Source organism: Thunnus albacares, chromosome 6 (genome assembly GCF_914725855.1).
Source record: "Thunnus albacares chromosome 6, fThuAlb1.1, whole genome shotgun sequence".
NCBI classification, from domain to species: Eukaryota; Metazoa; Chordata; class Actinopteri; order Scombriformes; family Scombridae; genus Thunnus; species Thunnus albacares.
The window spans coordinates 12,966,940-12,980,996 of record NC_058111.1 but is presented as its reverse complement, the minus strand read 5'-3'; the positions used below and the strand labels follow the sequence as shown (position 1 = coordinate 12,980,996).

Below are 14,057 nucleotides of genomic sequence, written 5' to 3'. Positions count from 1 at the left end.
AAATCTTTAACACTGCTGATGCTCAATATGAGATTCTGTAAACTAACCAGGTCACATGGATGCTCTTGAACACTGTTCAGCAGCGTAACATCAGGCAGTGGTTTCCAACTCGGGGGTTGGTACCCCCCCCCAAACAGTCGCATGGTCAATCTGAGGGGTCGCAAGGTCATTAGCAAGGGACAAAAACATTTGTGCTGTATAAAATTATGTTTATTTTATATGGGGGTTTTTCATGTTTTAGTTTTAGCTCTTCAGTGAAATCTGACAAGGTAAAATCACTCACAGATCACACATTAATCAAAAAACGTTGGGAACCAGTGACATAAGGAATACAGCAGGTGCAGGAAGATGGAGGGTACAAAACTCTTGAACTTGCAAACACACAAGATGTGATTCATCTCAACCATCTTCAAAGAAACTTGCACCATTAACAAGTTTAGGCGATAGAAAATGAGCTATTTTTGAGATAAACAAGAGATAGATATGACTGCACTTGAGCAAAGTTTTACGCCATTAGGCTACTTCACTGATAAGAGAGCAGGCAAAGAGAAAATGAAACAGATTAATTAGTGAATCAACCTACAACGTCAGAAGAGAAAACCCTTTAAATGACTTTTTCAACAGCTATTGTGTATTTCTGAAATCAAGTATCAGTTTTTCTTTAGCAAACAGTGATGTTAAATTCATTCACATCCATTTTTCCATCATCAAACATCTATATAAATGACAGGTTGATTCATTCATTCAATCCTAATTAATATTAACTTGATGATCCAATTAATTCCCTGTTTACACTTTGTTTTAATGATCATCGTTCAGTTAATTAATTGCTTGATAACTCTTTTCAAGGCTCTCTGGTTCTTTCATTACCTCAGAGCTTTACATTAGATCCGATGTCAGATGTTGTTCACCACTGAACTCATAGCCAGAGCAGATGGGGGTTGAGTGCCTTGCTCAAGGGCATTTAGAGAGTCAACAGCAGTTGTTAAAAAAGTGAGGGGAGAAACTTTTAGATGTTTTCATTTGATCCGTCAATCTGGTCCGAAGCCTTTCTCTCTAGTTTTCTCCAACTTTAATTCCCATACTGAGGAATTAATTTAGTATTGTAGCGAATATGTGATTTTGACTCAGAGCAAACAGACGATCACCCCTGTAACCCCCCCCCACCTCGCATTCGGTCCAAGGCCGTGCTCAGTGGAGGAGCAGATTGAGTGGGAGCCAGTGTATGTAATCTCCTCAGTTTAATTAGAGTGAGCGTGGTGGGCAGCTAAAGTAAACCACATTACCCACCATCTGGTGGGGAGCAGCTCTGCTCTTACCCACCCTCACTATCATTAGCCTCTACAAGACAAGACACAAACACATACATGACAGCTATTTATTCATCCTGCCACTTTCAATACAGACACAACTGTATACTAGTTAGTTGCCATGATGAGGGACATACTCGTGCTTAGACCTCAAATGTAGTGTCTTGTAATCAGAGAACGCTGCACACTGAAATGTCCAAATTAAAATAGATGTCAACTCTATAAAAGCCACATACTGTCCAATACAGGTTCGCCTTTTCATCCACCATGACCTCCAATAATAACTACAACTTGTTCCATATGATGAATAAGCGAAAAGTCTATATGAGCAAACAGCAAGTAAACATCATAAATTTTATATTTCAAACTTTTGCGTGAATGTGGGATTGCTGAATATTAACTATGAATATACGGAAAAATAAATCTTACTTAACTGCAAGGTTATTCTCACCAGATCCTAAAATGAAAGTCTTCAAATCAGCCACCAGAGGGCAGTATGCTACCACAGCTGACACCCAGCCCAGACTGCAGGCAGGGCTCGAGCACGGAGGATTTACTGCTCCACAGAAGGCACAGCTCAACTGGCAGCCAGCAGAGCAGCACAATCATTTGGAGCACAGATGAGAGGAGCCTGGTGTGTGTATGAGAGTGTGTGTGTTGTGATAGAGCATAGGGCATAGATCAGTGGTTTCTGCCCTCACCCTCTGCTGCATCATGACCTGGACAGCTTTCAGTGTGCTTCACTTCTTGAACACATGATTGTGTCATGACACTGCACACATGCAGGGCCAACAACCTCAGCCATGCTCTGGGCAAAGTTAAAAAGGTCCAATCTGTAGTTGTTTAACACATAAATTTGATGTATATTCACATAAGAGAAATCAAAATACGCATTTTACCCACGTCTGCAGATGGAGTTTTGGACAGGGGTTTTTAATACTGTCTTAAATTTGTATGGTGGAGTTATTGATCCTAACTTTGACAGCCATATCTGGGGTGGTGCCAGAGGCCTTAAAAGTCACCACTGACCAAGCTGTACAGTAGTTGTGGCTTTCTCTACATTGCTTGCTCGACAACCCTCCCGTCTCTTCTGATGGAAAAAGACTATTATCACCATTTTATCATCACCGGCTGGAAGACGTGATGACACACCTCAAAGGTGTGGCAGGGTTCAGCCAGAAAGTTTGATCATATGTGGCAAGATTTTCTGTCCCATTTTCAAAATTAAATCTGACAAATCCCCATTAATGTGTACAATGTAACAGGACTTCCTTCTTTTAGTCTCTCTTGATATAACATACTTCGTAATTAATGGATGAAATGACAATATTCTGCCACTCAAACTTGACCAAATCTACTGGAAAAAAAGGAGACAGAGCCTAAATATTGTCAGTTCCAGGACCCCAGTGTATGAACAGACTGTTTGTGTAATTAAGAGTTTCCAGATTAATGGGGGTACATCAGATGAAAAACATTGGGAACCACTACATTTGGATTGTACACTCCGCTCTGCCCTGTTTGCATCTGTTGGCAGTCCAACCTTTAATGGCCATCTCTACAGAACAGCCGCAGCCAACAGCATCAGTGGCACAAGTCTCATGATATCCCACACATCAATGAATCAGTTTTAAATGCCTTGGTGGGCTGGATTTTGGCAGGAAAATCATCAAGGCAAAAACACCAAGTCTTAAAAGAAGCTTCCCTCTTTTCTGTTCAGTTAGAGCCTACTGTGGGATTTACGCGTGGGGACCTAGAGACTGAATTTGAGGTTTGGACACTGAAAGAGGCACGCATAGTAATGGCTGAGATAAGAGAGGAGCTGATCAAATCTCCCTACACCAAAGGGGGGAGAGTGCTTCTCCCTCAGAGTAGAGAGACATAGATGCAGCTCCAAACTGGGAAGCAGCCAGTCTCTTCACAGTGGAGCTTCAGACTGTGGTACATGAATAAATGAATGAATGTAGCCTACACTGGGGAGTCTGTGAAGCCACCCCACGCCCTGCGCAAGGTGACAGACTGCTATCGTTGTTGTCACGTTGGGGGGATTAACTCATGAAATTTAAATTTCTGATCAAAAGATGAACATGAGGAAGAAGTCTTGGTCACTTATTGATCAATGAGCGGAAGCCCCAGATGACGATGTTCTCAAATTTCTTACTTTGTCTGATCAACAGTACAAAACCAACATATATTCACTTTATAATGACATAAAACAGTGAAAAGAAACAAATCCTCACATTTGAGAGGCTGGAAAGAGAACATTTGCCATTTTTGCTCAGAAAATGTCTTGCTTGATTATTAAAATTGTTAGCAATTTATTTTCTGTTGATTTACTAACTGATTAATCCACAAATTGTTTCACTGCTAAATATAATAAAACACCTTAAAGAGCAGCCTCTACAATGACCATGTTAAATCAACACCTCTGTAATTACTAAGCCTTCATAAAGGTAGGATTTTTAGTCTGTTGTATTAGACTGCATTCATTTAAACTGATGTAGGTGTAGCTAATAAACCGGAAACCGGTTGTAAAATGCCTGTTATTCATGAGCATTTCCTTTCAACTGAGGACCAGATTAAGTGGAGATGGTCTTAAAAATCATGAAGCACAATGTTGGAGAATGTCTACAGAAGGAAAATAAGATAAAATTGTTGTGAAACTGACTTGGTTCACTTTTCATATGATAACTTATGCCACAAAAACAAGTATGCATGCAAGACACACGAGGAATAAATTACTATTTAATGGAAGAACTGATTAGATACATATCCCCAAATGCAAATGGCCGCATTCATCTCACCCAAATGATTTCTAGTAAATGATTTCTATTTACTTGGCTGTCTGAGGAAACAAATGTCACCAGAAGAGGGAGACATCAAATTCCTGTGAGAATTACCAAACAAGCAGCTCTGTTCTTCTTGCTCTTCTTCTGTGCTCATTAAGAGCTTTCTACAAAGCCTTAATGGTCAGGCACCATCATATCTTAAAGAGCTCATAATACCCTATTATCCCACTAGAACACTGTGCTCCCAGAATGTTCCTAGAGTCCGTGAGAGTAAAATTGGAGGCAGAGCTTTCTGCTATCAGGCTCCTCTCCTGTGGAACCATCTTCCAGTTTGGGTCCGGAGGGCAGACACCCTCTCTACGTTTAAGAGTAGGCTAAAAACTTTCCTTTTTGATAAAGCTTATAGTTAGGGTTGCCCCAGGCTTGCCTTAGACCAGCCCCTAGTTATGCTGCTAGGCCTAGACTGCCGGGGGACTTCCCATGATGCACTGAGCGCCTCTCTCTTCCTCCTCCTCCTCTCCATCTGTACACAGTCGTGTACCATTAATGCATGTTACTAACTCAGCATCTTCTCTCTCCTGTAGTTTTGTGTTTTCTCATCTCTCTCCTTTCTTCTCCTGCTGCTTTCTGCAGGTATTTTTTGCCTCTGGAGCAGTAGAATCTGGATCTGTGATTACAAGCCATCGACTACCCCTGTGATCCTGCTCAACACCCACTGCTACAATTATTTTTTTCAGTCTTATTATCATTATTATTATTATTATTATTATTATTATTATTATTATTATTATCATTATTACACATCTCTATTTGGAACTTGCATTGTGCTATTCCCTCTCTCTCAATCCAATCGGTCGAGGGAGATGGCCGCCCACCCAGAGCCTGCTTCTGCTTGAGGTTTCTTCCCGTTAAAAGGAGTTTTTCCTTGCCAATGTTGCCAAGTGCTTGCTCATGGGGGAATACTGGGTCTCTGTAAATAATATTGTGAAGAGTACAGTCTAGACCTGCTCTATATGAAAAGTGCCCTGAGATAACTTCTGCTATGAGTTGCTGCTATATAAATAAAACTGACTTGACTTGATTTGACTTTGCCTCTATGGCCGAACTATTGAGCGCAAAGCTAACATTATCAAACATTATTAACCTCAGTACTCTGGTGGTATGAATTTCAGCTGTTTCTCCATCACAATTCAAATTACACTACTGCTGCAATTCCATATGACACCTGTTAGATGAGCCAAATAGATCTGGGCTATTTCTTGGATTCAGCTTTGGCACTCAGACGAGGAGGAATTTTCTTCCTGGCAGTTGTTCCCTTCACCTGGACTCCTGACTAATCCCACACCACACATATGTGAGATACGTAAATAAGGATCAAATTAGTTATTTCTTTTCAATAAAATCTCAATGTTTCTTCCGAGAAGTGAAGTGACGACAGGCTTTGATCTCCTATCTCTGCGAGTTCAAGCTTTTTTCTCACCATTTTCAAATCCCACAGTCTTCTTCATCTGAGTTGTCAATTATTCTTACTATTTTTAGAGTAACTGATTCATTTCTGAACTACTCAGGTTTTCTGCTGTATTTACTGCAACAACAAAAAAAAGATCTGAAATACAGAAATACCGTTTTGACAAAAACAGTCTGTGTGCTGGTTGAAAAAGTGAAGAGAGAAGAGAAAGTCTCATCTGTCAGCGGGCAGACGGAGCAGACTTCATTTTGTTCTTGAGTGTTGAGAGACGATAGCTTTGGATTCCAAATGACAGGCATTGACATGATATGAGACTTTTCAACAATCTGCAATAATGACCTTTTCTCAGAACCTACAAACTGTCAGGTAATAACAAGTCTTGGGTGAAAACAGACAATCTTTTGGCACAGGTAAAAGTGTTACCTAGCAACACCCGCTGTCCTCTCAATAGTCAGCTTGGAGGTATCTCTGGAGATGCTCCCCCCACCTACAAAGACCTGGTTCAGCTTGCTTCCACAGGCCCCATGACCCCCCTGGACAAACAACAGCCTCATTCTCTGCACCGCTGCTGACCTCATTGTCTCTTTGTGAAGGGAAAATCCAGAGTTGCATTCTGTTAAATGGTGCATCAACTGCGAGCGGGACAGACCTCTCTACCTCTGGCACAGGCCTACAGATGAGCCCGGACATCGCTGCCTTTTCCTCAGGACAGCACACAAGGAAAACATGGTAAGAGAAGAGACCACAAAATATTCTCTACACCTTGCTCCATCTGTCTGCTGTATGCACTTCTGAGAAAAACACGTCTCTCACACTGTCACCTTCACTTGCACCCTCACAATTTACAGAAACAGATGCTGTTTACACATGTAGTATTCATAGCAAACTTGTATCACACTTGTTTCTCCTTATGTTTATTTTTTTTATGATCCACATGCATTTTATGACCTAATTCTGTACAGCTGTACTACATTTCTACATTGCTTTTGCACTAATGCTAATTTCAGTGGCTAAAATTGCATGTTTAGATAAACTCAAGTGCTACAGTAATACAAGGGAGCAGATGGTATGGCATTTATTTAAATGGATTTTGTACTGTAATTGTATAATACCAAGTCTGCATCTTATGTCTATAGAGAGGTTTATTATAATTACTGTAATAATCTCAATATGTTGTTTTTGGAAACAGCTGCTCATTGAGAGAGTTTAGCCCAACAAATACGCATTCAGTCCTGAATGATAAGACATTTCTGAAAAGTGAGAACATGAAACATGTCGAACAATATGCAAGATATGTGTCACATACACCTGTACACACCTACGGTTCTGACTCAATACATCTGGACTGGTCAGTGATGGCTGATATCCAGGATTACAATTCTCCTAATTAAATCTGACAGAGCCTGACAGGTGCTCTGTTGCTGAGGAGCAGATGGTCAGCAGGTAGCTTTTGTCTCAAATAAGCAAACTTGCCAAAACATCATCAATAGGAACGAGGAGTAAATGAGGTCTGACGTGCCTGCTGTAATTCTTACAGAGTCTTGATGGAGACACTTTATCAGTGATTGAGAACCCGGTGGCTGTCAGTCAACCCTTCCACTCAGAGAAAACAGCAGGAGTCGAAGAGACCAAGGGAGTGCAGAGCTGGTTAAAAGGGATTCATTCTACACCTCACAGTAAGCTTCAGTGATGATGAGTGGCATTAAACCTCTGACTACAACAGCAATCTTGCTTTATTACTGCAAAAAAGCTGCAGAAACATAATACCCTAACTGTAAAGTAGACATCTCCAAGTCCCTTTACTTTAAGTTCCCCATTTTAGCATTTATAGGCAACATTCAAACATTTACTAAATGGTTTATTGCACTATAATGTAGTTGTAAGTAGATAATGAGTACATAGTAAAATACAGATGTAATATTATGAAATATGTCCTCGTAAGAGAAGTTATTATTATTATACTCTATTAACAAACACTTGAAATGTCCATATACACTTATAACTACATTAATGTTCATTTATTAAATGTTTATATAGTGCTTATAAATACAAAATAGGGGGAATTAAATATCAATCAAACCATCTGCAATGATAAGAAGTACAGCAGTGCTTCCTTATGAAAATGTCACTGAATAGATTTGCTTGTGTTTCAACTGTTAAGTGCTGCCCATGTGTAAAATATACCTTATTAATTTCTCTTTCTGTCTCAGTCCTGTGTGTCAGTGTACTATATATATGTAACAGTTGACATTTAATAACTCTTCTCAGCTCATCTTTGAGATCAGGCAGCATTAATTCCAGTCTTAACCATTGATTTAGCTCACAGGCTGGTGAGGCTCCTGGCAGCAGTGTGTGCAGTTGGACTCCTGGGAGGCTTAGCTGTAGGTGTCTGGTTTCTAGGTGAGTCATTGTGTCTGAGAAAGAATCGCTAAATGAGCTTAACAGGGACAAGCAACTGGAAACTGATGAGCAAAATGCCTAGTTACAACTAGTCTGGCTTCTGTGCGCTTTCAAGTCAATTCTGCTGAAATATTTTTGATTATTTAAATTAGTTTTTAAAGAACTGTGACAAAGACTTGTACTATTTTACAGTCGGAAAAAAATAACTTATCAGTGCTCTCTGACAAATTATACAATGGTGATACTGTTTCTAAATTATCTCAAACTTAACTTTGTCATTTGCATACTGCAATTTCTTTCTACATGGCGATCCAGATATATCTGAAATGAGCTAATATCTGCTAATATATTGGTATTGAAGTATTGAAATTAGTTTTAATCTTTAATGATACATTATTCTCATTTTTACATCAGTAAAACTTTCATTGGATGCAAAATAATTCATAACTTTGCATTCAATATCACCACCGCTTTATGGGTATAGGTTTAAAAATGAAGATCCCCAAAATTTTGATTGATAAGGGCTCATCAAAATATTTTTAAGGACCACATCAGAATGGATACTTTCTACAGGCGGCACTCCACACTAAAGATTGGGATATCTTGTCCTCTGCTGCATCAATTTTGACTATTCTTGTTTTAATCTGTCTCTCACAAGTCCCCAAATTTCATGGACTAATAAATTGCTGGAATACCCTCAGAGGAAATAGGCAAAAAACAAATACATAAATCATCATGCTGAGAATTGTTTTAGTGAGCTTTTTCTTTTTTTGCTAAACAGCAGCACTGCCAGCTATGAAAATATTTCATTACTTTCCTCTCCTGCATCATAATATTGTATTGCTCTACCAGACAGGGTTTGTCTGTTCTGTGTACTAATTGTGGTTTGTTTTTGCTGCTGAGTGACCGCCTCATTAACTACAGTATGTCTTTACCATATTTAGTCAAACTTCTACTGAGGCCCTCCTCCCCTCAAAGCCCAGTGGGACTAGGGGATGCTAAGGAGACGTCCTTCTGCAATGTGACAGAGGAGATTTCTATCTCTGACCCCAGGAAAGGTCTGTGTTACCTCCTCTCTTTGGTGTTTTTTTGGAGGGAAGCTTTGTTTCATTGTCTTATGAATTAACAAGTAGAGCAGGATTTTGTGGTTGCTCATTGTTATGCGATTCATCACGCTGGGTTATAGTTCACCTCTGAAGTGATTCTGAGTTGAACAGTAGCAAAATTATCATTCGATTGTCATTCGACAGCTGCTTCTTGTTGCCTTTTGTTCACTCTCGAGAGATGCCCATTGACCGACCAGAAAACATCACACATAATGATCTGTTTGTACTGACTGCATTAGCATAGATACTCGTTTTTCCTAATCATTTCCCAGTCATAGAAGAGGCTCGTTCATTACTGTTGACTGAGAGCTTGTCTCTGGAGGGATTTTCAATCAATCAGGTTCAGTGTTTTACAGAATCAGCCCGGAGAACTCCCTCCTGGAGATCCAGCTGGGGAAACTGCCCACCTGGCTGCCGGTGTGCTACGAGAGGTGGAATTCTTCGCTGGGAACACTGGTCTGCAGACAGCTGGGATATCTGAGGTATGTCTTGTACTCCTGACAGGATCACACACCAGCCCCCTGTTGCACTCAGCCCTTAACATAGATCGAAACTTATGGACCTATTCACTAACTTATAGTTTAATCTTAAACTGCTCTGCCAAGGTTGAATGCTTGGCTTATTTATGATCTGCTAATACCTCATTTACAATCTTGCTTCACACCTTATGAGTCTGAATTATCTAAATACTCACTCCCACCCATTTTGCATATGTTCTCCTTCCAGACTGACTGAGCATAAAGGAGTGAATCTAACTGATATTGGGCCAAACTATACTGATGGCTTCATACAAATTACCTCAGAATACAAGAGCAATCTGGAAAATATGTGGCAATTCAGGTAATGCAATTTGTCTGAGGACATCATATTCATAATGATGCAGAGGAAACTGTGGCTACTAACGCATTAATTATGCATCATTAGTTACCCAATTTATTTTCATTTAGGGGGAGCTGTATCACAGGGAAGGTTATCGCTTTGCAATGTTTTGGTGAGCAAATTAAACTTAACTTTTTGTTTGACTTTGCACCTAACACCAAGCCCTGTAGTCTCTAAATAATTCTTGAAAAAAAGCTTAATTTCAGTGCCAGAGAGAGTGAATGATGGCGCTTGCTGCTGCACTTTCTGACCAGTTCAATTCATTTTTGATGAATGGATCTCTGTGCAGAGTGTGGTACAAGAGCGAAGCTGCCCAGGATAATCGGGGGAGTCGAGGCCACACTGGGCAGGTGGCCCTGGCAGGTCAGCCTCTACTACAGCAACCGCCACACCTGCGGAGGCTCCATCATCACCAGTCAATGGGTCGTCACAGCTGCCCATTGTGTGCACAAGTAAGACTGCTGACCTTCCCAGCACTAAAGGTCAGAGGTTACGGACTTCACATAGGAGAATAATCAGTCATTAACAGCTGCACCACACAGGACAGATGACAATTCTCTCTTATCCTGTCCCTTCTTTCCTTTCTTCAAATGTCAGCTACAGGCTACCTCAGGTATCCAGCTGGGTGGTCTACGCAGGCATTGTGACCCGCAGCTCGGCTAAAATGGCTCAACACACAGGGTACGCTGTGGAGAAAATCATCTACAACAAGAACTACAACCACAGGAGCCACGACAGTGATATAGCCCTGATGAAACTGCGGACTCCGCTGAATTTCTCAGGTCAGTGTAGAAGTCTCCTTGAAAACTTTGCAAACACAGCACTCTAAAAAAAAACACAGAAATCTCAATAGTATAGCCTCAGTTTACCATTTAACTTTCTTGTGCTGATGCCTTTCAGCAAACAAACCCCAAACGGAGCACCACAAGAGTAGTACCCTCCTCCTTTTATATGGATGGCAATATTATATGTATCATTCCCAGGACTGGGAATTTATATTTATAAATCCTTCACTAAGTTTGTGTGTAAAGTTATACTTAGTTTTAGTTTTCTACTTTTAGTAACTTCTAACTTGATTCAAACTAGCGATATACTAAATTGGGTTGCACCATTAAACCTTAAGGAATGTGCTAGGAATGCAAAAGCAATCAACTACTGTATGTAAACAGGAAGTCCCTGGAGCATCGAAAGCTGTAACAGAGCTTCCTAAGATAACAGTTTTTGGGGCAAAACAACATATCAAAATGAACTGCCAGTCCTTTGTAAATGTAGGAATAACCTTGTTTTATTCATATATGAATACATAAAGAAATGTATATGTTTCAGAATCGATACATAGCATTCATGCAGTTTAGAGTGAGAGAAATATCGGATTATGCAACCAGATCTGGTCATTTATTGGTGTAATGTTTTGTAATTTGAGGTATGTTGTGTTATTTTTGTAAAATATAGTGTAAAATCTTCCCAGTTTACATAATTATTAGACATTTTGATCTACTGATCTGTCAGATATGCCGACATATTCCACACTACCTCTTACAATATTAAATCTAAACAGGTAAAACATTAGCAGCCAGTTGGTTCAGTCAGCTGTGCAACAGTTACAGTACACCTGGCAGCTAACAGGTATAAATATTTATTAACAATTCATCTCTATGTACGAGCTAGTTTGTGTGATGCACTGTGTTTTAATTTAGTCATGAGTAAATCTCCACTTAGTAAATACTTAGGTTGTAACTAGGCTAAATTTAAACTAACAGCTGGTGCAACTGGCTCCAGGTGTGTCGTGAGTACGAATTTCTGTTGCAACAATGAACAATGATATGAAGTAGGCACTTTTATCAAACTTATGCAAACATACTGTATGTTGCATCATAATATAAAATCCTACTCTGAAACCACAACGTTGTACAGAACAAATTCTATACACAAAATTCAAATGCACGCTTGCAACCTAAACAAAATTTACATAACAATAACTTGTGATCCCAACCACATTCAGAGTGCACAGTGAGCTTGAGAGATCCCATCACAAGACAAAATCAAAACAGAAAAAAATAACTTAGTATGTGTTTGTCTCCCTTTTTTTCCCTTTAACTAGACACAATTAGACCCGTGTGTTTGCCTCAGTACGACTATGATCTTCCAGGGGGTACGCAGTGCTGGATCTCTGGATGGGGATACACACAGCCTGATGGTGGTAAGACGCTACTGCATCGCTCTAAGTTAACAGCCTAACAGTCTAATTCACACATCATAACAGAGTGTGCCAAGAGTATTGACCGAGCAGCCTTAAATGTGTGTTTTCTCTCTCTCAGTTCACTCACCTGACACCTTGAAAGAGGCACCAGTTCCCATAATAAGCACAAAAAAGTGTAACAGCTCCTGCATGTACAATGGAGAGATCACATCACGGATGCTTTGTGCCGGATACACAGAGGGAAAAGTGGATGCATGTCAGGTCAGATGCTTGTTTTGAACAGCACCTTGCATAGGCGTTTTAAAGAAGGATCCTGCCTCCGGTGATTTGTTTACAGTGAAACGTTGGCATAATGAAGGCTGGGTCAGTGTGTAACAATCGTCATCTGTATTTACCTCTCCAGGGGGACAGCGGGGGTCCTCTGGTTTGCCAGGAGGACAACGTGTGGAGGCTGGTGGGGGTCGTTAGCTGGGGAACAGGCTGTGCTGAGCCCAACCATCCAGGGGTTTACACCAAAGTGGCTGAATTCTTGGGCTGGATCTACGAAATGATTGAGGTACACACATTTACTCAGGGACTGTACTTATGTACAATTTTAGGGTACTTCTTCAAGTATCTCCAGTTGATGCTACTTAATACTTCTACTCTACTACATTTCAGAGGGAATCGTTGTGCTTTTTAGCCCACTACATCTATCTGACAGCTAGCTTCTAGATAGTTTGCAAGATACATCAAGATACAAACAAATCATGTGTTCACCTAATAAAATGCAATGCAATATTATAGATTAAACTACCCAACAGTATATAAAGTATTTCAAATGAGCTCTTCCTCAACCAGCTGCAACATTACAATTCATCAATAATAGTAATAATGATAATCCAATAATATAAAATAACATTCTGACAGGGGCCATTCTGCTACCTATATGAATGAATGAATGAATACTTTTAAGTTTACATTTTGCTGATAATATGTATTTCTACTTAAGTAAAATATGCAGGATGTTTACTTGTCATTATATTTTAACATCAATATATTTCCTCTTCTACTTAACTAAAAGTTGACAATACTTTTTCCACAAATATCAGACAGCCCTAATTAATTTCATACCCATTATTATGATTTTAATATTGTTAGTAACAAACAAGGAATTGAAAACTGAACAATGGAATATAATTGGAGTTGTTCACACTGATTGCTAATCATTTTTATTTCTCTTTGCAGAATTACTGAGGGATCATGAAGCACAACAAGCAGAGGACGCTACTAATAACAGAAACTTAAAAATAACTTTTAAAAAATAACATAGTCAGTATTTTTACTCTAAATGTCCGTTATATCATGTATACACAAAGGCAGGCTGGAGACATCAAAATGCATTTTTACGTTGTATTTTTCATGTATCAAATATAAATTATGGCTCTTATAACACTTTGTCCAGTGTCATTATTGAGTTGCAGCTCTTCTTGTTTTCTTCTTCATTCATAAAAAAACAGTTACAATGTCCTCTTCCACAAACTGATCATATACAGAATATATATATATATATATATATATATATATATATATATATATATATATATATATATATATATATATATATATATATATATATATATATATCAAAATATTCATCTTACGGTTTATAGAGGTAAAAAAAGAAAAGCAAAAATAAACAAACTGAACTAAAAAGATTAAAAAACAAAACAAAACAGGTATTTACAGCCATTGGATTAGAAGAAATTGAAGGAATTTAATCGATGTACTGTTTGACCTTTGTAAAGACCAGGAAGTTTGGATTTTTACCTGTAAATTTGCTTTTATGAATGTGAAATTTAGCCAATAAAATACAAGATTTGTAATATATAGCTGGTAATTCAATTTAGTTATCCTCTAGTATGACAA

At 39.1% G+C, this 14,057-nt stretch overlaps 1 protein-coding gene across 1 annotated transcript; it reads left to right on the top strand.

Annotated features, from left to right (window-relative positions):
* The first annotated feature begins 3,264 nt into the window (after positions 1–3,264).
* Positions 3,265–13,385, top strand: tmprss5 (transmembrane serine protease 5). The gene is made up of 15 exons (XM_044354591.1): positions 3,265–3,318; positions 6,016–6,293; positions 6,754–6,821; positions 7,097–7,240; positions 7,884–7,964; positions 8,909–9,022; positions 9,417–9,552; positions 9,797–9,910; positions 10,018–10,061; positions 10,239–10,401; positions 10,547–10,731; positions 12,051–12,149; positions 12,268–12,410; positions 12,553–12,705; positions 13,377–13,385. The coding sequence occupies exons 1-15, from the start codon at positions 3,265–3,267 to the stop codon at positions 13,383–13,385; spliced, it is 1,785 nt and encodes a 594-aa protein (XP_044210526.1).
* Positions 13,386–14,057: the final 672 nt, after the last annotated feature.

Coding starts and splice junctions, on each gene's coding strand:
- tmprss5 (XM_044354591.1), top strand. CDS start 3,265: ATGAATGTAGCCTACACTGGGGAGTCTGTGAAGCCACCCCACGCCCTG. Junction 9,911..10,017: donor GAAAATATGTGGCAATTCAG/GTAATGCAATTT, acceptor ATTTTCATTTAG/GGGGAGCTGTATCACAGGGA. Junction 10,732..12,050: donor GACTCCGCTGAATTTCTCAG/GTCAGTGTAGAA, acceptor CCCTTTAACTAG/ACACAATTAGACCCGTGTGT.